This window comes from Mus caroli, unplaced genomic scaffold, assembly GCF_978045245.1.
Source record: "Mus caroli unplaced genomic scaffold, Mus_caroli_1 scaffold_4, whole genome shotgun sequence".
Taxonomy (NCBI): domain Eukaryota; kingdom Metazoa; phylum Chordata; class Mammalia; order Rodentia; family Muridae; genus Mus; species Mus caroli.
In genome coordinates this window covers 118156050-118181862 of record NW_028227259.1, presented here as the reverse complement: position 1 = coordinate 118181862, position 25813 = coordinate 118156050, and the positions used below count along the sequence as shown (strand labels likewise).

The 25813-nt window shown below is 49.0% G+C and overlaps 1 protein-coding gene across 2 annotated transcripts; it reads right to left on the bottom strand.

The window, feature by feature from the left end:
• Positions 1-122: 122 nt before the first annotated feature.
• Dao (D-amino acid oxidase) lies at positions 123-25179 on the bottom strand. 2 transcript variants are annotated; one of them, XR_015046985.1, is made up of 12 exons: positions 25024-25179; positions 18992-19191; positions 16196-16310; positions 14824-14900; positions 13622-13687; positions 9231-9285; positions 7526-7630; positions 6640-6722; positions 5615-5732; positions 2828-2926; positions 808-2034; positions 123-493 (listed from the first exon to the last, which is right to left on the bottom strand). XR_015046985.1 is itself a non-coding variant. In XM_021163454.3 (11 exons), the coding sequence occupies exons 2-11, from the start codon at positions 19180-19182 to the stop codon at positions 1903-1905; spliced, it is 1041 nt and encodes a 346-aa protein (XP_021019113.1). In that variant the 5' UTR covers positions 19183-19191; positions 25024-25179; the 3' UTR covers positions 123-1902. The 2 variants fall into 2 exon arrangements, 1 of the variants encoding a protein (XP_021019113.1); XM_021163454.3 differs by having other exon boundaries at positions 123-2034.
• Positions 25180-25813: the final 634 nt, after the last annotated feature.

Genomic DNA, 25813 nt, shown 5'->3' with positions numbered 1-25813 from the left:
TTCCTTCTTCTTCTTCTTCTTCTTCTTCTTCTTCTTCTTCTTCTTCTTCTTCTTCTTTTCTTCTTCTTCTTCTTCTTCTCCTTCTCCTTCTCCTTCTCCTTCTTCTTCTTTTTCTTCTTTCTTCTCCTCCTCTTCCTCCTTTTCCTCCTCTTCCTCCTCCTTATTTTATTGATATTTGAGACAGACTTTCACAGTGTAGCCCAGGCTATCCACATTCTCTTGATCTTCCTCCCCTGGGTGCCACCACACCCAGCCACATTTCCTTGAGTCTCAAGTTATTCCTGGGCAGTTCAGCTCTCCTAGGAAACAGTCTTCCCTTTGCCTCGTCTGCTTCTCCCTCTCCTCTTCTTCTCCCTCCTCTTCCTCCCCCCACGTCCCCCAGCAGGTTCTTTTCATGTCTTCATCCTCAAACAACCCAGATCCAGTAGGAAAGACGCTGAGAGGCGGTGTGGTGGGCGTGTTCTCCAGGGGCTACATGAAGAGGGGCATAATTCTACCCAAGAGAAAAAGGAACTCTTGAAGCATTTTTTTTTAAGTTCAAAGTTAAGTACACACCTGTAATCCTAGTACTTGGGAAGTGGAAATAGGAGGGTCTGAAGTTCAAGGTTATTCTCAGAAACGTAGTGAGTTTGAGGAGACAGACTCATGAGACACCCTCAAAAATGAAACACACACTTGTATGTGCACAGAGAGACAAAGAGAGGGAGAAAAAGATGGAGACAGACAGACAGACAGACAGACACACATACACACACACACACACACACACACACACACACACGCAGAGAGGGGGGGCGGCTGCCTTACCTCTGAAACCCAGCAATGGGGCTGGGACCTAATTTTAAGCAGCCGTGTTCCAGAATCTTCCATTTACTGGTGGGAATGCCGTCTGTTTCTCTCCACATGCAAGAGGATTTCAGAAAACGTTGGTGGAACATTGAGCTGACTCTGTGGGTAAGGTACTTACTGCCGAGCCTGATGATCTGGGTTCGAGCCCCGGATCCCACATGGTGGAAGGAGAAAGCTGATGTCTATGGGCTGTCCTCTGACCCCAATCCATATGACCACGGATGCTCACACTGATATACACAGACATAAGTTAACAAAGGCTAGGAAGAAGATATTCACTGTGTCCAAGGTGATATGCTTCTCTGATTTCAGACCTCAAGAAGACAGGGTTCCACTCAGTGGTAGAGCACCTTAGAGCCTGCTCTAAGGCCTGAGCCATACCCTCCCCGCCTTTCCCCTCCCCTCACACATACAAGCTAGATTAACTCTCCTCAAGGCCACAGTGTTCTCGGAGGTGGTGAGAATGAGGGGAAGTCATGTCTCAGGATCAGTCCTGAAGAGAGTTTGGATATCCAGTGTTTTAATAATGCTGACCGGTGGAGTGCCCCTCCTCCAACTCCTCCTCCTCTCCCCATCGTCCTGCTCCTAACCCCCTCCTCCCATCACTACAGATACACATGGGGTGTGTTGTGAACCATTCATCAGAGTTCTAAGCAAAAGATCCAGACCACTCCATATAGGTCTGAATGCAGATCCTGCTACCTGGTACAACCAGCCTTAGTACTGTCGTTACGGCTTGAGAAGAATTACATCATGGACGTAGATCTTGCCTATCTCACCCAAGCCTTGGTTAGGACCAGCAAGAATCACTGCACTGGAAGGACCAGACAGCAGTGGATGAGTGGCAGGAGCAGCAAGATTTCCTCCCTTCATGCCTTTGCCAGAGGAAGCCAGGGGTGGGGCTGTGGGAGTGGCCGGCGGGGCTGGAGGAGTGGTCGGGGTGGGTTGGGGAGTGGCTGGGGGTGGGGCTGGGGAGAGAGCATCATCCAGGAGCGTATCACTGGCTGAAGGGGTTGGGGTGTCGTCTTGGGGCACGGGTGATCACTAGAGTCCTCAGAGGTGGGATGGAGGCAACCTGGACAACTTCTTTTCCTCTAGAATTTTCCCAAAGAGGTTGGCCGCCTCCATTGCACAACCCCAGTGGATTGTGAGCCCGTAACCTCCATGACCATAGTTGTGGATGACCTGGGAAAAGCAAGAGAGACGGTGGCCAGGTGCGGGAGGGATCTCAGGGAGGGGTCAGGAAAGCTTCGTTATACCGGAAGACCAGGGGCCTTCTATAGAGCCTTGGGTAACGGGATGTCCTGAGCTTCATCAGTGCCTTACTAGGGTGGTGGGCAGGGTTTGTGACTAGCTTAAGGGCACTGTCTGAGGAGGTGTACACTCTGCTTGAAGGGTGAGGGTGCTTCATCAATCAGTAAAGGAAATGCAGGACCGGAAAACCTTGCCATCATAGTGGTCTGCTGCCACACCTCCACACGTTCAACTTTGTAGGGACATACACGGCCCCTTCCACACACGCACACAATCATCTGTACACACTCCCCTGTCTACACACACACACACACACACATTTATATCCATACCCTCCGTGCACCCCTATCTGAGATAAGAGGAGAAAGCTCCTCACCAGTGGTCTGGCTTACGCTGCTAACACCACCAATGGAGGTCCTGGGTTGTTTTTTTTTTCTCTCAGGACTGAGAAAGCTAATCCTATCCAAAGGGCTTCAGAGTAGACCCTGAAAAGTTGAGTATTACCCTGCAGTCTGGCATAAAGTACCATATCTCTCTACTCAGCCCTTTCCCATCTCAAGTCTCCAGTGTCCCCATTTATGGGAGGGGGAGGAAGGTGGGGGGGAAGGGAGAGGGGAGGGTGGCCACCTCTAGCTCTGATCTCACAATGTGACTTTTCCCGGGGAATGGCCGTGCCGTTGTTGCTGGAGCTAGGGTGGACACCACTTCCTCTGACACAACACACCTCCGCACTTGAAGATCCAAAACGAAGCCATTCTCTTTCTAGCCGGACCTGAGGCCGGACTGGCCGGAAGCCAGTGAGTTCACCCACGATTCTTGCATTCTGGAAAAAAAAAAGTGTGTTACCTTTATCTCGGCAGCTGTGAGTTAGCTTTTAGAATCTCATGGCCACCTCCTTCACTAGTCACCACAGTATTTAATCACAAGTTAGCAATCATCCCACGGTGTGAGTGTGTGAGTGTGTATGTGTGTGTGTGAGTTGAGTGTATGTATGGGTGAATGTAAATGTGTATATGAATCTGTATGTGTGTGAATATGTATGTAAGTATAAATGTGTGTATGTGTATAAGTGTGTATGTATATATATTGTGTGTGAGTATGTGTGTACATGTGAGTTTGTGTATGTATAAGTGTATATATATGTGGGAACTAAAAGGGGGTGTAGGGGAAGGAGGGGGGAGGGAGGATAGCCCACGTCTAGCCAGAGTTCCTTCTATGCTCTGGGCAGGTGGATGCGGGAGGGCTGTCAGACGCTTTCCACTCGGCCCCAGGTGGGCATCTAAGCCACTGACCCCACTCGACGGGGGGTGGTGGACAAGGGGCAGCTCCTGATACCAGGGGTCCTGGGGAGACACCCTGTAGCCCCGGGGTTATAAGAGAGAGGGCTGAGGGAGAGAGGTTCCCACACAGGCAAGAGTAAGCGCAGAAGGCCTTAATGAACAGGGACAGTCTATGGTTTTAGAGCTTTATTATAGAAAGGCAGGGAGAAAGGAGAAAAGGTGAGAGAGAGAGAGAGAGAGAGAGAGAGAGAGAGAGAGAGAGAGAGACTGGCCATGGCCAAGAGGAGAGAAGGAGGAAAGGGAGAGAGAGAAGAAAGGCTAGAGAGGAAGAGGGAGAGAGAGGAAGAGGGAGAGAAGAGAGAGAGAGGAGAGTAAGGAGAGTAAGAGAGCGAGGTGGGGCCAAGTAGCCCCTCTTATGGTAGGCTGTTATCTTTACTGTTGCTAGGTAACTGGAGAGGAGTTTAGCCTGAAGGTCAGAAGCTTGGGACATCATCTACCTGACTGTTAGCCACGCTTCTCCTCTGGGGACTGAGGGGGTGGTAACTTTGACAGGAGCCAGGGTTCCAGGAGACATGGTTGAACGCCTGCTGTCCCATGTCGGTGGGAATTACCACCCATCGGGTTCTCCCAGGGTTCAAGATCTAGCCTCGACTGGAACCAGGCCATCTGTGCATAGCCCAATGCCCCACATATGTATGTGTGTTGAGTGAGTTTATGTTAGTGTATATGAATGTGTATTGTGTGAGTGTGTGTTAGTGTGTATGAATGTGTGTTATGTGTTAGTGTGTGTATATGTGTGGGTTTGTATGAGTGTATGTATAAGTGTATATGTGTGTGAGTGTGTATACAAGTGTATATGTATGTGTATTATATGTTAGTGTATATGTCGGTTTGTGTGCGTGTGTGTATAAGAATATGTATGTGTATTGTATGTTAGTATGTGTGTATATGTGTTCATATAAGTGTATGTATAAGTGCATATGTATGTGTACTGTGTGTGAGTGTATGTGTGGGTTTGTGTGAGTGTGTATAAGTGTATATGTGTGTGAGTATATACGTGCATGAGTGTGCCTGTGTAGGTGTAGGTGTGTGCACATGAAGGTCAGAGGACAACCTTAGGTATCAGTCCTCACCTTTTGCCTTGTTTGAAACAAGCTCTGCTCACTACTGTGTGTGCTGGGCTGGCTGGCGTGCAAGCCTGATGAGTCAGGGTCTCCACCTTCCACAATCCCATAGGTGCATGGGGATTACAGACGTGGATTGCTGTATCTGTCTTTACATGATTTCTGGGATCCAAACCCAGCTAACTGCTGCGCAGCACGTCTTACCTCCCTGGGCCATGTCCTTTACTGTCTGCCACCATATGCTAATTCATCTATAGAAATGACAGCCTCCACCACCAGCCACTGTCCTGATGTTAGCATGTTACCATCACCAGCCCTGCACTTGGTCACCACCAACCACAACACTGTTCCCCACTGCTCTTGTCACTGAGATCAGGCAGATGTGAAAATGGAGACTCACATGCAAGAACACCTGCTCTCTGTGAAGACTGAGAGCCACCCTATGAGGGGAACTCTCTGAAGGGCCAATGAGAGTGGCATTAGTGCACAGCAAGGACTTTCCAAGTACTCTCACGGGCTGCAGTGTATTGTGTACCATATACTATGTACCCCAGTCTGTGTACTGTATAATCCAGTGTAATGGTTTGTGTATGCTTGGCCCAGGGAGTGACACCATTAGGATGTATGGCCTTGTTGGAGTAGGTGTGGCCTTGTTGGAGTGGGTGTGCCCCTGTTGGAGGAGGTGTGGCCTTGTTGGAATAGGTATGTCACTGTGGGTGTGGGCTTTAAGACCCTCATCCTAGCTGCCTGAATGACAGTCTTCTGGAGCATCCTTCAGATGAAGATGAAGAACTCTCAGCTCCTTCTACACCATGCCTGCCTGGATGCTGCCATGCTTCCACCTTGATGATAATGGACTGAACCTCTGAAAGTGTAAGCCAGGCCTAATTAAATGTCCTTTATAAGACTTGCCTTGGTCATGGTGTCTCTTCACAGTAGTAAAACCCTAAGACACCCAGTCTGTGTACTGTATACTGTATACCCCAGTATATGTACTGTGTACCACATACCCCAGTCTCTCTCTGGGGTTAACTGGCCCACTTATCTCTATGGAGGCATCTTCCCATCAGGACCAAGCTGCCCTGTCTGAGGGCACCCCCTCCCCACCTTCAGGGTGGGCTCCAGTTTACAGCAGCTCTTCCAAATGGTATTGTGGTCACGGACGCTGTTTAACCCGCTCCAGTTCCCCAGCTGGAATATACCTCCGAGTGTAACTGTCTTGGATCTATATCAAAATAAAGAGGGCTTAGGAAAATGAAGTCCTCCAGACAGAGGTGTCTCTCCCTCTCCTTCTCCCTCACTATCCCATCCTCCGAGTCACCCACTCCTGTCAGCATTGCCGCCCCTGCTAAACACACCCCACTCATACCCCACTGAGGTCCCCCATTGAGGTCTCCATCACACACACAGCCTCCCCCCCCACAATCACTATCCCCAGCATCACTGTCCCTGGCATCACCATCATCACCAGTACCACCATCTCTATCAACACCTTGATACCACCAGCAATGTCATCAACACCGACCCTGTCACCATCTCTATCACCAGAGCAACATCACCACGGCTTTGACATCTCCACCATGCCAATAAAAACACCACCACACCACTATACCACCTATCACCGGCTCTAAAACCATCATCTCCGCCACACTAGAAACATGATTGGTCTTCATCTACAGTGGATACCAGTCCCTCTCCATCACCATCGATGAGTTGATCTCCTTGACTTTGCACTCAAACACCCCCGTGCCTGTCAACAGCCCCTTCAGGACTATTATTCCCCACTGATAACATTGCCACAATGATGTAATTCAGCACCAATAGCCATCCCCCAACGCTGTCGCCACCACCAACATTATGAACAATTGCTCTCCCACGCCCTCTACAACATTCCAACCACTTTCGACGTCACTACCTGTGTATCCAGTCCCTTTGCCCTGGCCTTACCACCTCTGCTACCAGAAGAAATGTTCAAGGTAAAGTCTAATCAGGACGAAATCTCGCCAATCCAGGGATTTCATTGCCTAAACTTATTTATAAAACCCTGGAAGAAAAACACCGGCTGGGTGGATGGGCTGTCACGACACCATGAAGTTGCCCCTTGTATGACCTTAGGTCAGTCAGAGTTTTACCCTGGGATGATGTACGGAGAGTTGTAGATACCAAGGCTGGGATCATGGGTGAGGATGAAGTGTTTAATCCAAGGGGCCTCCACCTGTTAGTGAAGACAGATGCATCTTGTCAGGGAGTGAGGTCAAGGTCAGCGGTTTACCCTTCTGCTTGCTCCCTCGGTGCTCAGCTCTCTCGTGACCCCTCTGACCTAGGACTTCCGGAGGGTCACCTGGCAGCTTCCCATGCTCCCTGAAGTATCCCATGCCCTCACCATATATTCACAGGAAAACCTGAGCTCAAAGAGCAAACAGACACCCAAGGAACACACACCCCTGCACACCTACAAACGCGCGTGCACATCCATATATGCATATGGCCACACCTATTGGTGTGCCCCCAAATGGCAAGCGTGTACACCCCCACATAGCACAAGAGGCATAGGATAATGGTGACACCCACAGGCTGGCTTACCTGGGTTCTAACCCTCAGCTCACTGTTTTCTGTGGTGCATCCTTGCATATGTTATTTGACATCTCTGTGCTTTGGTTAAGATGGTGATGTGATATGATAGGACCATCTCAAAGGGCTGTGCTACAGACTAACTGATCAACTAAAAAAAAGGTGTTTAGGCGCCTTTACCTGGCCCTTGATAAGCACCTCATAAAGATTCTGGTTTTTTGTAACTCAAGGCTGTGTTATGGTTCCTATATGGGGAAAAGGTCCCTACATGCACTTTGCACAAAATCCCAGAACACCAGGGCAGGGAGTAGGCTGGTCCTTATTTCTTCAGTAAGTCCCTTCCTCAAAGTCTGCAGTCACTCCATCAACATGGACCCTGAAGTGGCGCCAGCTTTGGAGTGGCGGGAGCAGACCCGGCAAGCTCTCCATGGACCAGTGTCTCCTCACCTGGATGATCTGGCCCCGGCCTGGCTGCAGGGAGGCATCTGCTTGCAGGGCCCCGGCCCACACCCCGGTGCAGTTGATAATCACATCCACTCCTCCTCTTGCCACCTGGCAGCAAGAACAAGTCAGGGACAGGAAGGGGCAAGGACTGTGCTGTGCCCTCTCCCCCCCATCCTCCAGCTTTGTACATCACGGCTGCCTGCTCCATGGGGAACTGGGGTGAGGTGTGCCGGTATGGACCCGGTATGGATCAGATGACCCTGGCTCCAAATCTCCTCACTGACTTTCACTTGGTTTCTGACCACAGAAATGCCCTTTTAGCCCTGGAGTCTCAGTTGCTCTCATTTGACAATAATTCTCCTCCTCTCCCTTCTCCTCCTCCCCCTCCTCCTTCCTCCTTTCCTTCCTCCTCCTTCCTCCTCCCCCTCCTCCTCCCCCTCCTCCTTTTCCTCCCCTCCCTCCTCTTCTTCCTCCTTTTCTTCCTCCTCCCCTCTTCCTTCCCTCCCTCCTCCCCTCCTCCCCCTCTTCCTCCTTTTCTTCTTCCTCCTCTTTCTCTTCCTCCTTCCTCCTCCCCTCCTTCCATTCCTCCTCTTTCTTGTCCTCTTCCTCCTCCCCTTCTTCTCTCCCTCCTCCTCATCTTCTTCCTCCTCTTCTATTTTGGTTTTGTTTTGTTTTGTTTTGTTTTTGAGACAGGGTTTCTCTATGTAGCCCTGTCCATCCTAGAACTCACTCTGTAGATCAGGCTGGCCTCAAACTCAGAGATCCACCTGCCTCTGCCTCCCAAGTGTTGGGATTAAAGGTGTGTGCCACCTGCCACCACCTGGCTGAGAAAGCCAATAATGTTCACAGGTTACCATAAGGACACTGTGTGATCCTGAGGAGGGGTTGCTGGATAGAAAGTACCATAAAGTGAGCTTTCCTGAAATCTTAAAGAAAAGTTCACATCCAGCCAAGATGGCACCATCCTCCATGAGATCCCTTTTTAGCCTGTCCTCTTGCCTTCTCTTTGCCAGGACACTTGCTTCAACTCTGCCTATGGCCAGAGCACTTGTCAAGTCAGACACAGGAAGCAACCCCATGTTTCCAGCCCATCCCTGGTGATTTCCCCAAGGCCTTCATGGACACATACATTGCTAAGTGTGTACTGTCTTAAAACCATGGAGGAGAACCATCTCAGAATCAACCACAGACCCCAGGTGTCCATCAGGGCCAGACCTGACCCCAGCAGCTGGACATGTTACACTTCCCCTGTGCCAAGCATTGCTCTGCATGCTGGGACTAAATGAAACCACAAAGCTGAGCTGTTAGGATATAGTGGCCCTGACCTCATCACCATGTGGTGATGGTGTGCCTGTGTTCTGAGCTGAGTCCCTGGACACTGCAGAAATATCAGCCCAGATGTCACGGGAAGCATGGAAGGGTCTGGACTGGAGAATGGAGTAGAGCTGACTCCAGGATAAGGCATATCCAACTCTAAAACATGTCTGGGGGCAGATATAACCAGTCCCTCTGGCCACTGCGATTCCCTTGTTCTCTTACCACCAATATCAAGGCAGACATCTCCCTCAGAATGCCCAAGTCCTCCTGGGGTTAGAGCCTGGGACAGGCCTACAGGGGTCCTGAGAGTCTAAGAAGGGGGTCTCCGACCCAGCAGCAGGGAGCATCTTCCTTCCTCCCTCCTCCATCCCCTCACACCCCTGCCACTCACCTCTTCGAGAGATTCCACCTTCCGATGGATAAGCTTCACGCCCCTCTCAGTTAACCTGGGATGAGAAGACAGATCAAAACCTCCCCCAAATTCACTTCTCTGACACATCCTCTTAGAGGGCAGCACAGGGGACATTCCCGTGGGGACATTAACTCCCCTCAGGTGCCCCTGTAAAGTCTTTCCATTCATGAGCACCAGCTGGGCCACTGATCTGAAAACTACCTTGTACTGGCTAGTTTTGTGTCAACTTGACACAGCTGGAGTTATCACAGAGAAAGGAGTTTCAGTTGAGGAAATGCCTCCATGAGATCCAACTGTAAGGCATTTTCTCAATTAGTGATCAAGGGGGAAAGGCCCCTTGTGGGTGGTGCCATCTCTGGGCTGGTAGTCTTGGGTTCTATAAGAGAGCAGGCTGAGCAAGCCAGGGGAAGCAAGCCAGTAAAGAACATCCCTCCATGGCCTCTGCATAAGCTCCTGCTTCCTGACCTGTTTGAGTTCCAGTCCTGACTTCCTTGGTGATAAGCAGCAGTATGGAAAGTGTAAGCTGAATAAACCCTTTCCTCCCCAACTTGCTTCTTGGTCATGATGTTTGTGCAGGAATAGAAACCCTGACTAAGACAAATTGGTACCAGCAGAGTGGGGTATTCCTGTGACAACCTGACCATGTTTTGGGGAGGACTGTGGAAGGACTTTGGAACTTTGTGCTTGAAGATCCATTTGTTGTTAAGAGCTCTGTCAGATGTTGTGTAGGAACTTGGAAGATAATGTTGAGAACAGTGCAGAAGATGGAGGTCTGGTTTGTGAAATTTCAGAGGGAAAATTAAAGACTCTTTTCAGGGCCATTACTGTTTTGATTGTGAAGATTCTGTAGTTCTGGTTAGCTGGAGCTGAAGAATCAGCTGTGGTTAACAAGATACCAGAACTACTAAAGCAAAAATTTTGCATTACTGGGACTATTGATGCTGGTTAGCTGGAGCTAAGAAATTAGTGGTGATTAAGAAGAAACCAGCATCATTGAGGTGACATCTTCTGGGAAGAGTTTTCTGGAAGCACAAAGAGGCTGTGTTCCAGAGATAGCCAAGGTTGTACTCCTGCTGCAGCAGGACTTGGTAATATGTAAGGGTCACCCAGGTGGTACTGGTTTTGAAGGCATGAAGGGGTCATGCAGAACAGCTGAGGCTCGGCACTGTGAGAGGCCATGGAAGGCCATTGGTGAAGGTGCAGCCTCAGTTGCAATTGAAGGCCCAGGACTAAAGGGGTCATGCAGTGTTTTGGAGATGCCAGTACCATGAGATGACCACCAAGAGCAGCAGCAGCAGTGGAATACAGGCATCTGGAGCCTAGAAGACGACGCGTGTGCTACAAAGGGCATGGCTGGAGAAGTGATCCAAGCCCTTGGAGGAGCCCAGAAGATTGTGAGTTGGATCCCAGACATTGGATGGTTGGAGATTGATTTTTGCTTTGATTGTGACTGTGCCCTGATATTTTCCCTCTTGAAGGAAGAAACTGTTTTAGTGGAGCCCACAGTTAAGAGACTTTTAATTGTAAAAAGACTTTGGATCTTAAAAGAGATGGGTATTTTAAAGAGATTGAAATTTTAAGAATATGTAAAGACTGTGGGACTTTTAAAGTTATTTAGATCTTGGGGATGAATGAGAATGTAAGGGTTGAGGCTTACTAGTGATGCGTTTGTGTGTCAAGTTGACAAGAGGTCAATTGTACTGGCTAGTTTTGTGTCAACTTGACACAGCTGGAGTTATCACAGAGAAAGGAGTTTCAGTTGAGGAAATGCCTCCATGAGATCCAACTGTAAGGCATTTTCTCAATTAGTGATCAAGGGGGAAAGGCCCCTTGTGGGTGGTGCCATCTCTGGGCTGGTAGTCTTGGGTTCTATAAGAGAGCAGGCTGAGCAAGCCAGGGGAAGCAAACCAGTAAAGAACATCCCTCCATGGCCTCTGCATAAGCTCCTGCTTCCTGACCTGTTTGAGTTCCAGTCCTGACTTCCTTGGTGATAAGCAGCAGTATGGAAAGTGTAAGCTGAATAAACCCTTTCCTCCCCAACTTGCTTCTTGGTCATGATGTTTGTGCAGGAATAGAAACCCTGACTAAGACATACCTCTTTGAAAGCAAGGCCTGCTCTGGCGGCTCCAGCCTATCACTGAACTGATGCAGAAGGGTCTTCCTCAAGGTCATGGAGTGAGCTGTTCACTGAGACTTTGGGACACAAGACCAGACTGTGTCTCTCATTTCAGTCTGTTGTCACCATGTCGGTTTATATCAAAAGGGAAGAAGAACTTTAGGGGACTGGGGTTGGGGAGGCAGAGCTGAGCCAATGTCATATGCACCTTTGTCAGAGCATGACACCTGAGTCGGCCCTGGAGCATCCATCCCTGTCTTTCTTTTTTTTGTTGTTGTTTTTTGTTTTTTTCGAGACAGGGTTTCTCTGTATAGCCCTGGCTGTCCTGGAACTCACTTTGTAGACCAGGCTGCCCTCAAACTCAGAAATCTGCCTGCCTCTGCCTCCCGAGTGCTGGGATTAAAGGCGTGTGTCACCATGCCCGGCTCATCCCTGTCTTTCAAAGTCCCAGAGAAGGGCTCTGTGGATGTGGCTCAGTAGTGGCATGTCTTCCCAGAGGATCTGAGGCCCTGGGTTTGATTCTGTATCTGAAAATCCATCAAAAGAACTAGAAAGTGGGCCTGGCTCAGAGGGTAAGAGCACTAACTGCTCTTCCGAAGATCCTGAGTTCAAATCCCAGCAACCACAAGGTGACTCACAACCATCTATAATGGGATCTGACCTCCTCTTCTAGTGTGTCACAAGACAGCTACAGTGTACTTATGTATAATAATAAGCAAATCTTTGGACCTGAGCGAGTGGAGTTGACCAGAGCAAGCTGTATTGATTGGAGCGAAGAGAGGTACTAAAAAAATTCAATCCCCAACTACCACGTGAAGGCTCACAAGCATCTGTACAGCTATAGTGTACTCATATACATAAAATAAATAAATCTTAAAGAAGAAACCGAGAAAGTTTAACAATTGGAAGGGTAACTATGCAATTTCATCATGGTAGGACACCTGGTAAAAGGCTGGTGAGGGTCCCAGTGTTCCAAGGACAAGAGTAGTAAACATCAGGGCAATGGTTTGCTGTGTTACAATTTCCTCGGTTTGTAACATTCTCTCCTGGAAGGAGTGGGGATTCTCTTAGATACACAAAGTAACAAACTTCACATGTCAGAGAACACACAAGATTCACAAGGCCCCTCCCCAAGGTTATGCAGGTAATGGCCAGCTGAGCAGCCCAGGGGAGATTTTCGCATTGTGCAGCTGTGCAGAGATGAGCAGGGAGTTCCGGGGTTGCAGCTCACACCTGCATTGGGATGGGGTTTTTTTTTGATGTAACAGCCACTGAGTCATCTCAACTCCTGTAACTGACCCCTTACCCATACTCCTGTTACTAACTCAATAAATTCATTGGCTCACCAAGTTGGAGTTCAATGCAACAATCACTTTAGTCCATTGTGGGTTCCCCATGTGGAGTGCGTAGTCATGTATGTGTCTCCCCAGGAGAGGTCTCACGCAACACGGTTCTCAAGTTTGGCTGATAACCACACTCACCCAGAGAATGTATTGACATATAAAATTCTGAACCTACTAGACGTGAGATGAGGGTCTTCATCAATCCCCACACCCAAGAAGCAGGGATAGTGGATCTCTGTGAGTTCCAGGCCAGCCAGGGCTATGCAGTCTCAAAAAGACAAAGACAAAGGAAAAACAAATCTGCACCCTTGCCCTGTGGGTTTTGATTGAGTAAATACAGAATAGGATCCCAAGGGCCATATTTTAAAAAGTCTTTCCAGACCCACGAGAGTCTCCATTCATTTTCAGAGTTTTTAAAAAATCTTTACAAAATATAGGGAACATATAAAGTCTACTTTAATATAAATGCATGTGACCCCCAAGCTAATGCTCGCTAATGTGCAGCGCTACAAGATCTATATTATAACATCAGCGGTAAGACAGGGACATCCATTCTTGCCTGCATCGTTTAACATCGTTCTAGGGACGCTGACACGAGCAGTTAGACAAGAAAAAGGGAAAGGGAGAGAAACACTTTAAAGAAAATTTATGGAAACCATGTAAATAGATCTAGAAGAGCATTTCAATCCAATTTGAACTATGAGCATGAAGTATAACAACCGAAATCTGCCAAGTGGGTTGATGCTCTGCAGGATGCAGAACCATGGCTTCAGCCCGCAGTGGTGATCAGGACCAGGGACAGCTCCCACACGGCACCCCCAAGGTCTTCTTCAGCGTGGAGTTTGTCTACTACTCTTTCTCACCTTGGTCCCTGGGACCGGTTCCTTCTCAAAGGAAGGTTAAGGTCTTACCTCTCAGTTAGCCATGGCAGGTAGCTCTTCCCCTCTAGAAGGAGGCTTGTATTGAACCAGCCGTAGCTAGAGTCAGAGCGGGCAAAAAAAAAAAAAAAAAAAAAAGGTCAGAGTCTGCTGTTTGAAGGTTGGCTTGGTGTTATTCTGAGTGCCCAAAAATGGACAGAGCTGAGCCACTAGGTAGCATCTGTGGGGTAACAGTGAGGGTTCAGCTCAATGCAAGGAGAAATTTCCTAATGGAATCCTGGGATATGCAAGTAGATGTGAGGTTTGGGGGATGAGGTCAAGTGAGGAGCACATGGGCTGAGCTTGGTCACATGGCTGTGTGGCCCTGGGAAGTCACTCAGCCTCTCTGAAGTTCCGTTTCCTCATCTGAGAGTGGTTTAGCAATGTGGAGGGCTATGGTTTAAATGTTGAGTGTCCCTCAAGGGCCATAGGAACAGGCTCAGTCTCTGAGGTGGCAGTGTAGAGAGCTGATGGGATGAGAAGGCGAGTCCCAGAGAATAATCCTTAAACCAACAGGTGCTTCCTTCAAAGGCTACGGTGGAACCCCCATTGTCCCTTCTCATTGCTAGATTGTGATAATGAGCTGCCGTGACAAACACCACATGAGCTAGAGCAAGCCCTTCCTCATAGATAACCTGTGTTTAGTGAGCAAAGCTGGTTGGTATTTCATCCCAACCAGCCCAGTGCACCTGGAACACAGGAAGGGGCTGGACATCAGAAACAGACTACCAGGGGGTCCAGGACAGAGACGGGGTGGGAGATTGGAGCTCCTGATCTTGCCATCTTCTACATGGTCCTGCCTGAATTGTCATGCCCCAGTGTCTTTGCCCATGACAGGTGTTAAGTCCCAGACCCTGGTGCAAATGGTTGAGACCAGGACATAGCAAAGCAGACCTGGCTTCCAGGTTCTCCCAGCATCCCTCAGTCCCTACCTGTTACAGGGTATAGCTGCCATACCCCATCTATACCCTTGGTCTCCTGGCTGCTGTACCTGGTCCCCCCTCTCCATTTTCTTTCCCCCTCCCCTTGCTCCTCATGGGGCCCAGCTCATGCTGGCCATGTCCACTCTAGACTCTCCCGGATGTGTCTGCCTCTGGCTACACTAACTCATGTATCTAGAATAAACCTTCTCCTCCACTGCCTAGGAGCAGTCATGGCCTTTCCTTTTTCTTCCTTTCACTTGACCGGAATCTTACCCATAATCAGGGAACAGGTCCAACTCATTGGGGGTCAGCTTCCGGAATCCCAGAACTGCGTTTTTCCAGAAAGGGTCCTGAGAAGGAAGCAGAGATGGGCTCACAGGGGCAGGTGGACTGGATCATTGGAATAACAGAAACTCAGAGGATGCTGGCTTGTGACAGATACTGCCTGAAGCCTTTGCTTCTCTGGCTCTGTTGTTTCACCTTCCCAACCAGCCACTGGGGTGGATGCTGTGCATCCTTACAGACAGGCTCAATGACCTGAGAGAGGTCAAGTAATTTGTCTGAATCTCACGGCAAGGAGGGAGAGCTGAAATCTGAACTCACACAGTCAGCCTCAAGTCTGTTCCCTTCACTTATCATCAGAGTAAGACCAGGAGTAGAGTAGAGACAGAAGTCTCAGTGGACCTGAGACTGGGCATAGCTCTGTGGCAAGATACTTGCCTAGGACATACAAAGACCTGACCCTCAATACCACCAAAATAAATAGATGATAGATAGATAGATAGATAGATAGATAGATAGATAGATGATAGATTGATATATTAGATAAATGATAGATGATAGATAGATAGATGATAGATTGATATATTACATAAATGATAGATGATAGATAGATAGATAGATAGATAGATAGATAGATGAAACATGGATGATAGATTAGATTAGATAGATGATAGATGAATTGATAGATGATAGGTAGATAGTTGATAGGTAGCTAGATGATAGCTACATAGATTATAGATAGATAAGTGATAGATAGATAGATAGATAGATAGATAGATAGATAGATAGATGGGGAGGGGATGGGGTTTTTCGGAGGGGAAACTAGGAAAGGAAATAACATTTGAAATATAAATAATGAAAATACTAATAAAAAGATAGATAGATAGATAGATAGATAGATAGATAGATAGATAGATAGACAGACAGACTAATCTGGACCATAAATCTATGACTTCTGAGTACTCCTCCAGCACTGTCTATGCCCCTTTAGGTCCAAATCCCCCATCCAAACAGCAGTGCCAGTAACATTGTCCTAAACAGAAGAATTTAGGCAGGGTAAACAGAAAGATTGCTATTGGGTATAGAAGCATAAAGGTGGGCTTCTGTTCATCAGACAAGCAGAATAGGAACCACCCTTAGTCCTCCAAGAGAGTCTCTTAACCTACCCTCAGGGGTCAATTATCTTGGGGTTCCAGTCAGTCTAGACAATTTTTCGCCCTTCTCTTTGTCCCACTACCCCTCCCACCCACCCCCGCATAGATAGCCTTGGTGACTTGGTTCCCAATAAGCCTTTCTTTCTACCCACGGAATGGTCTCCTTCTGTAGTTTCTCTATACCATGGCTTATATGCCCCGTGGCTCACCGGAACTTCATCTCGGAAGAGGTTGTAGCCTGAGATTAGGGCCAGGCCCATTTTTTCAGCGTTTGGAGAATGGAGGCAGCTCAGCAGGTAATCGAATGTTTGCTGGTTCCACTCCCTGGAAGTGTAAGAGAGAGCACACTTGAGTCTCTTCCACCAATTACTATAAAACCTGAGTTTACATCAAGGAATTAAAGTCGTCTTAGCTGCCTGCCTTGTAAGACCTTATGTAAATGTATTCACACACACACAAACACGCCCAGTAAAATTTTTGTTACACAAAGACTCTGCTGTTTCTAAGGCGTTGATGACCTGGAGCTGAGACTCCCTTGCCTTCCTCCTTTGCTTCCTGTGCACTGACCGATTCTGTTTAGACGACTCAATTAAATCCTACCACTCGGCAGAGGTAGGCAGATCTCTGTGAGTTCGAGACCAGCCTGGTCTATAGAGGACAGCTAAGACTACTCAGAGAAACCCTGTCTTGAGAAAATAAAAAAAAAGTAAAGAGTCAGACCCCAGTCAATGGGGAAAGATACAGTCACCATCTGGATTAGGACAAAAACCGAATGCACTTCCTGTCTCTGTGTGTTTGCTCTTCTGAGTACAATTTCTTAAGAATTATTTTATTTAGCCAGGTGTGGTGGCGTATGCCTTTAATCCCAGCACTTGGGAGGCAGAGGCAGGCGAATTTCTGAGTTTGAGGCCAGCCTGGTCTACAGAGTGAGTCCCAGGACAGCCAGGGCTACACAGAGAAACCCTGTCTCGAAAAACTAAACAACAAAAACAAAAAAAAAAAAAAAAAAGATGCACAAGAAGTTATCAGAACATCAGATCCCATTACAGATGAGCCACAATGTGATGGCTGGGAATTGAATGAACTCAGGACATCTGCAAGAGTGGTCAGTGCTCTTAACCGCTAAGCCATCTATCTCTCCAGCCCATGAGTACAACTTCTTCTTCTTCTCCTTCTCCTCCTCCTCCTCCTCCTCCTCCTCCTCCTCCTCCTCCTTCTCCTTCTCCTTCTTCGAGACAGGGTTTCTCTGTGTAGTCCTGGCTGTCCTGAAACTCACTTTGTAGACCAGGCTGGCCTTGGACTCAGAAATTCGCCTGCCTCTGCCTCCTGAGTGCTGGGTGTGCGCAACCACGTCTGGAGAGTACAACTTCTTAGTCAAGATAAAGTTAGCTTTGTCTGGACACTTACTTCATTGGAATATTGGTCATTTTCTTTGTGACTCCAAACTTATTCTTAGCCAAAATGACGCCAGAGTCTTGGTCACCAAACACCCTGGGCGCACAACTGCTCGGAATGCACAGTTTGTACAGCACTATGGTGACACTGACAGAGACATTTGTAACACTCAGACATCCACTGAGTCCATTCCTACAGTGCTCCAAACAGCTCCTCCACACCTGGCTTCCCAGATAGAAAACCAGGAGGAAACGCATCGCCATTGTGCATCCCTGAGGATGGTGCCTGGGGCCTGGGCTTACACTGCAAAGGCCTTGACCTTGCTTTGAGCTGGTCAAGCCCAGTACCGAGCACCTCCCCAGGAACACAGCTCATAGGCTCCACTCCAGTCAGGCAGTGCTCTCTGGTACATGCTGTCTGAAGCCTCTGGGACTGGTGCCTAGTTCTTTCTCTGTAGTTACAGGTCCTCAAGAAGCTAACATCAAGGCCATGCATGGAGAAAGACACCTTTAAAATCCTAGGAGGCAGAGGCAGACAGATCTTTGTGAGTTTGACAGCCTAATCTACATAGCAAGTTCCAGGGCTATGTGGCGAGACTCTGTGTTAAAAATAAAATAATGGAACATCGGAGGCAAGCTCATCACTGCCATGGTTGCTGTTGACAGAATATGCTCCGTCACACCACGTCCTCAAGCGCACACTGTGACCGTCTGTGCCTTTGTCCATCAGCTTCATCAATCCTCTGGCCTTGAGGCTCTCTGGATTCATTAGTGCTGTGGAGTTAAGAGCCACCCCTTTGTATGGAAGAACAGCAAAGCACAGGCCCATGTGCTCAGAATTCATCACAGAATGGGCGGTCCACAGCCCTCAGCAGTGTTTCTTTATTTCCTGTACACACACACACACACACACACACACACACACACACAGAAGCGTGCGCATGTACCTATTGTGGGAAGGTCCGAGTCCAGACTTGGGGGCTGTCTCTCACCATCTACCTTGCTTGTTACTTGTTGCTGTGTGAGGGCTATGAGCTTTGAGCATTTCTCTCTCTCTCTCTTTGTGTGTGTGTGGGGGGGGGGGTTGTTTGTTTGTTTTTGTTTTGTTTTGTTTTTTGTTCTTCGAGGCAGGGTTTCTCTGTGTCGTCCTGGCTGTCCTGGAACTCACTCTGTAGATCAGGCTGGCCTCGAACTCAGAAATTCTCCTGCCTCTGCCTCCCAAGTGCTGGGATTAAAGGCGTGTACCACCACTGCCCGGCAATAAATATCTTTTAAAAATAGTCTCTCTATGTAGTCTTGGCTAGCCCAAAACTTGCCATGTAGACCAGGTTAGTCCCCATGACTCTCCATGCCTCTGCTTCCTGAGTGCTGGGATTACAGGTAGGTGGACTTTCCTGCCTGGTTATTTTATAGTCTTAGTCTTGTTATATAGCCATAGATGACCTCATGCTTATAACCCACCTCCTCTACCTGAAAGCTCTAGAACATGTGGTGAGCCAGGTCAAGGCTTCCACTAGGAAATTATCCTTGGTGGTGAAGACTGTGGTGAGAGGCTCCCTCTATGGCCTCACCTCCATGGGCCCCCACATTACCAACGGAACCCCTACTCACGCCTCCTGAGGGTTGCTGGGGTCAGAGAGATAAGGCTGCCAGAGGCCCGCGGCCACATCGCTCGTGGTGAACGGGGTGAATCGATCTGCATAGATCTTCATGTGCAGTGGCTGTGTTGGGTGGTAACGCTCATGAATGCAGAGGGCTGTGGAGAGCCCAATGACTCCTGCTCCAATCACTGCCACGCGCATCACAGCAGCCTGCAAGAGAGAAGTTGGAGGGTCCCTGTCATCACCACCATCACCGTGGGATCCTGGAGGCTTAGGGAGCACCATAAACTGCCAAGTCTCTGCCAAGTCCCTTCCATTGGTGACGATGAGCAGGAACCCAAGATTCTAGAATGTAAGAGGCAGTCATCTGATTTTTTTTCAAGGTCGATTTCATTTTTTTGCTTTGTTTTGTTTTGTTTTTGTTTTTTTGAGACAGGGTTTCTCTGTGTAGCCCTGGCTGACATTGGAACTCACTCTGTAGACCAGGCTGGCCTCAAACTCAGAAACCCGCCTGCCTCTGCCTCCCAAGTGTTGGGACTAAAGGTGTGCACCACCACTCCCCGGCTACGATTTCCACTTTTTTTTAAATGTGTCTACATATGTGTATGCACACACACATGTGTGTATGTGCACCTCAATGCAGGGTGCAGGTAGAGCCAAGAAAAAGACATATAGGGGGCTGGTGAGATGGCTCAGTGGGTAAGAGCACCCGACTGCTCTTCCGAAGGTCCAGAGTTCTAATCCCAGCAACCACATGGTGGCTCACAACCATCCGTAACGAGATCTGGTGCCCTCTTCTGGAGTGTCTGAAGACAGCTACAGTGTACTTACATGTAATAAATAAATAAATCTTAAAAAAAAAAAAGAAAAGAAAAAGACATATAACCCCCAGAGCTGGAGATACAGATGGCTGGGAGCAACCCCCCCCCACCCCCTCGAACTGAACCTGGGTCATGTGGAAGAGCAGACTATGCTCTTAACTGCTGAGCCATCTTTCTATCCTCAGTGTTCCCAGCTTACAAGGAGAAGCATTGAGGTGTGAAGAGGCGAATCACATGCCTAAGGTCACTTGGCTGATAATCGTGGCAGCTCCCTGCGTGTCCCACCGCCGAGGTTGGTACTGGCCACTGGTATTCAGGGTGATCTGGTGGTCTGGTGGTCAGGAAGTACTGGCTTCAAATAGCAGAGCTCACCCCTGCTAGCTGTCAGCACTGGGTACCATGCTCCTTGAGCTGCAGCTTAGACAGACGTAGCTCAGGGGTGGACAAATGTGACACCAGTAGCCAAACAGCTCCAGTTCTACAGAGAGCCGACCTCAGCGAACACCTACTGTGCTCCTGCGCCAGAACTACAGCGTCACATATCCTTGTACCTAAGCCTCCAGTGTCCTTCTGAGGTCAGGGCTGCTTTGTTTTAGTCCCATTTTACAGATAAGGAAACTGAGGCTCAGAATGGGAAAGTACCTCTCACACACACATCTCCAGTAAGTGTTGGTGTTGGAATTTAACTCCAATTCAAGTAAATTCTGCACCTCTACTATGCGCCACGCTGCCAGCTAGCCCACAGGGCTTTGAGCATGCCTGACGTGGGGTTTGCCCTCAGAACTTGCTCTTTTGGCAGAAGACTAGGCCTGCCGTGGGTTCCAGGGCGGGCTACACCTTCAGATGCTTAGGCCTAGCCGCTTTTGACCTTGCTCTATTCAGACAGCTCCTGCGAGGCAGAACAAGGGAACTGTGTGTCCGGAAGGGCCAAACTCTTGCCCCCTCTACACTCGGCCGGCCTCCCTCAGACCCCGGCTCCTGGCAACATGGGCCTGGGGCCCTGAACAGCGGATCATTCTCAATATGGCCTAGTTTTGCAAAGCGAGGGTGGCGGCAGGCCACAAAAGCTGGACTCTGCTGGGCTTTCAGATGCCAAATTGGTACCAAGTCCATAAACAGAAGGTGGCAGCTTGAAGCCTGTGCTTGGGTGCTAGGAGTTTAGGGAACGGCCCCTCCCATCCTCATCCTCCTCCCCCCTCCCTCCCCTCTTCCCCCTTCTCTCCCCCCCAGACCACTTCATTAGCAAAACAGGAGTAGCTCCAGTCTCATCAGCTGTCTTGAGGATTCAATGCCAAGCTCTGCAGTGGTTCCTGTTATGGTGCCTGGGAGACCTTCAGTACATGGTAACCAGTGCCCAGTACAAGTACTCAGCACTCAGCACACAGTATATACAGTACAAATACCCAGTACCCAGTATATACAGTACAAGTACCCAGTATATGATAGTACAAGTACTCAGTACACAGTATACAGTACACAGTATATAATAGTACAAGTACTCAGTGCACAACACACAGTACCCAGTACAAGTACTCAGTATACAAGTACACAGTGCACAGTATATAGTACAAGTACTCCGTACACAGAACTCCTGGTACAAGTACTCAGTACACAACACACAGTATATAATAGTACAAGTTCTCAGTACACAGCATAAAGTACCCAGTACTAGTACTTAGTATACAAGTACACAGTGCACAGCATATAGTACAAGTACTCCATACATAGAACATAGTACCAGGTATAGGTACTCAGTACACAGCATACAGTATATAGCAGTACAAGTACTCAGTATACAGCACACAGTGCTACCCAGAACAAGTATTCAGTTTACAGCACATAGTACACAGCACAAGTACTCAGTACACATACTTAATACTAAGTACTCAATACACAGTTCATAGTACACAATATTAGAAGCTCATAGTGTGCTGGATTAGCAGGCCAGACATGCTTAGCTTAGCCTACCTCTGACACTCTGACTGTGTGAGCCTGGCCAATCATCTGGATAAGAGAGTAGCTCCTAGCCTGCCCAGGGTTAGGGTGCTCCCTCCCGGGCAGTGCATTTTCAGTGTTTGAGCCAAGAGAGTTCAGGGAAGCCAGGGAGCTGCTCCATGTGAACTGAGCCTGCCTGCTGTCTGCACACTTGCAGGTTGACAAAGCCCCTTGGCTCCCTACAGCAGCACACTCGGTGGGAAGACGGCTCTTAGCCATTGCTCCCTTCATCCCGGCCTGGGACAGACAGTGGATACACACACCAAGGAGGAAACCCTTGGGTGCTTGGGAGCTCATACAAGCAGCAGTTTACAGATGAGGCACTGAGGCACCCAGAAAGAAGCGTCAGCTCGAGGTCATGACAGGAGCTGGAAAGAGAACCTAATCCGCTCTCTCTGATGCTCTGTTCCCATGCTCACACTACTGAGTAACCCAGGAAAAGACAGGGGTGGGGTGGGGTGGGGTAGGGGGAGAGCTGATGGGGCTCCGGGGCTCTAGATAGGGAAAGACATCTCTAATCTGAGAACTCAGGACCCTGAGGCAGGAAGATGCTGCCAGTTCCTGGTCAGTGTGGGCCTCATAGCAATTCCATGTCTCAAAAAGATCATGGGGAAAGGGGAGGGGAAGGAAAAAGAAGGAGAGGGGGAGAGGGACCTGAGAAGTAGGCCTGGCAGTGTACACTAGTGATTTTAGTGCTCAAAAGGCTGAGGCAGGAGGATTGCGTGTTCAAGGCCAGAGGTTATATAGTAACTTCCTGCCTCAAAAGTGAAAGGGGGAAAAAAAAAAGACAAAGAAGAAACTTTGTATCAAAGCTTGGCTGTGGGAGGGCAAACCCAGAGCCATGTGAAGTTGAGCTCTAATGATGGCTTCAGGAACCAGCTGGAAGGGGAGGAGAGAGGCGAGCGCCACCCGGGTCCCAGCTTTCCGCACTGTGTGGAACTTCAAGGAGGAACTAGATATCCCTGTGCAGATAGGAAACCAAGGAAAGGCGAGACCTTACCTGAGCCAGGGCTGTGAGATGAGGATCATTTCCTGGGAGGTAGGGGTGGGGGTGGGGGTGGGGGGAAAGAGTTGTCTCTGTCGGGGGAGGGCTGCAGCTGCCTGGTTTCCAGCTTGTGTGTGTGTCTATGTATCTGTATGTGTGTTTGTGTGTGTCCCTCTGTGTGTGGGTGTGTCTATGTATCTGTATGTGTGGTCGTATGTCCCTCAGTGTGTGTTTCTGTGCATGTGTGCATGTGTCTGTGTGTGTGTGTATCTTTGTGTATATGTGTCTGTCTGTCTTTGTGGGCATGCCTGTGTATATATCTATGTATCTGTATGTGTGATTGTGTGTCCCTCCATGTGTGAGTTTATGTATGTGTGTGTCTGTGTGTCAGTGTGAACTGTCAATACGTAACCTATTGAGATCTTCATAACAACCCTAGAGGAGATGTACCCATTTTCAGTGGAGGCCACTGAGGTTATGACCCAAGACAACCTGTTCGAGACAAGCAGAGCCTAGGCTAGCCCAACTGTGATTCCCTGTGTTCAGGTTAGTCACATGATTTGAAAAATCCAAGGATTAGCAGGGGCAGACAAATAGCCTACGTCTGGGAGTCCTGCTGTTTTGAAACCTGAATGCATCATTTGTGGGACGGTCAGTGGGAGAGGATTGGGAAGGAAAGACTCTGAGACCTTCCTTACATTTGACACTGACGAGAGTAGCTGTTATTAAAGTACCTACCGTATAAAGGTCCTCATTAGGAACAGGAGCCAGACCATACAAGCCATGGTCTAGCCTCGGGTAACATCATTCACGCATGCACTAATGAACTTCTGGGCCTGTTCATGCATAGCTCTGTTATTAAGTCAACCATTTCCTGGTGGTTGCTGACAGTTTTATGTTAGTGGTGCAATTCTACTTTATGGCCAGCTATTCTAATCAAGCATGCTTGGAGTGTGTGTTCGGGAAGATGAACCAGCGAAGTTACAGCATTCATCAGAGAGGGAGAAAGACAGATAGACAGGAGAGAGAGAGAATGGGAGAGATAGAGACAGAGACAGACAGAGACAGAGAGACATAGAGAGAGACACACACAGAGACAAAGAGATTATAAAGTCAATATAAGCATGGGACAGGAGAGCCTATTTGGACCCTACCATCACTAAGACACAAAACGCAATGGAGACAATGCAATCCCTCCCCCCTCACAGCTCCCCATCTCTGATAGAGATGGCCTCCTCAATCATCCTAAACCAGCAACAGAAGTTGAAGCCAAGGCAGCACAACTCAAGGCCACACTGCCCGTGTGGGACTCCAGATCTCACCCAGTTCGGCCTGAATGTACCTCACAGCAGTCTGACTTTCTTTGTCTCTCTGCTTATAATCTTTGTCCCCTAGAAAGCAATCAGAGGAGGCAGCCTGTGCCTCCGACTATCACGTGAGCTTAATGGAGAACACGAAGGACTAGTGAAACCAAAAAGCCGTAATGAAGAGGCACAGAGATGAACACAAGCCAGTTCTGCAGGGTTCCACACACCGTGTGGCTGTACCTTGTGCGGTTGATCTTCCCAGTTTATCTTTAAATTGGGATACCGGTTATGAGACATTAATAGTCAAGCCCCCTCCCCAGTGTACTGATAAAGACTGTCTAGGGAGTATTTATTAGATACAGCTCAATGCTGGGCATTGTCTATTCATCTATCTTCTAATCCTCAAATTTACCCTGTGAGACAGATGAGTTAAGATCCCACATGCAGAGACTTCAAGATGGCTCGGCTGGTAAAGGTGCCTGCCACCAAACCTGACCAGCTAAGTTCCACTCCTGAGATCCCCATGGTGGGAAGAGAGAACACGGTCCCAAAAGTTGCCCTTTGACCTCCACCTACAGAGCGTGGCACATGTGAATTCCAATCACCCCATACCAAATCAACCAACCAATAGCATAATTAAAAAAAACTTTGGTCAAAGATTCTGTGTTCCGGAGAAGGAAAACTGAGACTTGGAGAGGTGGCATTCTTAACCTGGGGTTCCCTTCTGACATGCACGCCAGGGGAGGTACAGTGTCATTTCTCAGGGGGACATTTCCCCAAGTCTCTCCTTTTTTGGGTCACCAATCTCAGGCGCTGATGTTGAACCTGGATTGTTGACCTGGAGAGGACTCTGGGTAAGACACCGTGTTGTTTCTGTCCCACCCCACCCCCCCCACCCCCCCCCGTCTCAGCTCAGGCATAGATCTTCACTTACCACTGGTGCCAGGTGTCGGGAGAAAAATGACCTGGGGGTGCAGGTTCCAGCAGGACTGCTCCTGACTCTCTGGGCTGTGTTGACTTCAGCCCTCTGCCCACCAGCCAGGACTGAAACACAAGGTCAAAGTCTTCAGCAATGGAGGGGGGCACAGAGCAAGGGGTGGGGCTGGGCACTGTTCCTCCAGAAGCAGGACTCAGTCTGGCCAAGGAACCTTATGTGTCCTCGCTCTAGTGAGCAGCCTGACTTCTCTGGCTGATCCCAAGCCCCTGTGGACAGGCCTGGGGGGAGGGAGGAGTTCAGAGGCACAAGCCAGCTGGAGATGAGCCTCTCCCGCCCCCTGTCACCCACCCCTGTCACCCGCCCCTTGCTGCACCCCAGCAGAGGGGAGGATCGTTTCCTGGGCCACCGTGGGCCAAAGGCACAGAACAGGGCCTTCCCGGCCAGCCAGCTAGCTCACTGCTGTTCTGGGATGCTGGACAGATGAGGCTGAGAAGAGATGCCTGCCTGGGCTGTGAGGATGTGTGGCTCTCTGCTTCAGTATCCCAGAGACAGAAGGAAGGAGCAGGATCCCAGGTCCTTCTACTGCCAAGGCTAGACCTCCAACCAGGAGATGGTGTGACCACAACACATCTGACTGAACAGATAAGGATGCTGAGTGAGGTCCAGGGAGGGGAGATGAGTTGTGATGGTCCAGTCTCTACTACCTGCTTCTACTTCTGCAACATCCACTGCATAGGAGGATGGTGAAGGAAGTACTTGTAACAGGGGAGAGAGCCCCGGGGCCCAC

What these genes read in the sequence shown, in the direction of transcription:
- Dao (XM_021163454.3), bottom strand. Translation starts at nt 19,182, where the DNA reads ATGCGCGTGGCAGTGATTGGAGCAGGAGTCATTGGGCTCTCCACAGCC. An exon ending in TCTTCCGAGATGAAGTTCCG is followed by an intron (nt 14,901 to 16,195) that starts GTGAGCCACGGG and finishes CTTCCTTCTCAG; the next exon opens with GACCCTTTCTGGAAAAACGC. An exon ending in TCTCCGTACATCATCCCAGG is followed by an intron (nt 5,733 to 6,639) that starts GTAAAACTCTGA and finishes ATTTTGATATAG; the next exon opens with ATCCAAGACAGTTACACTCG.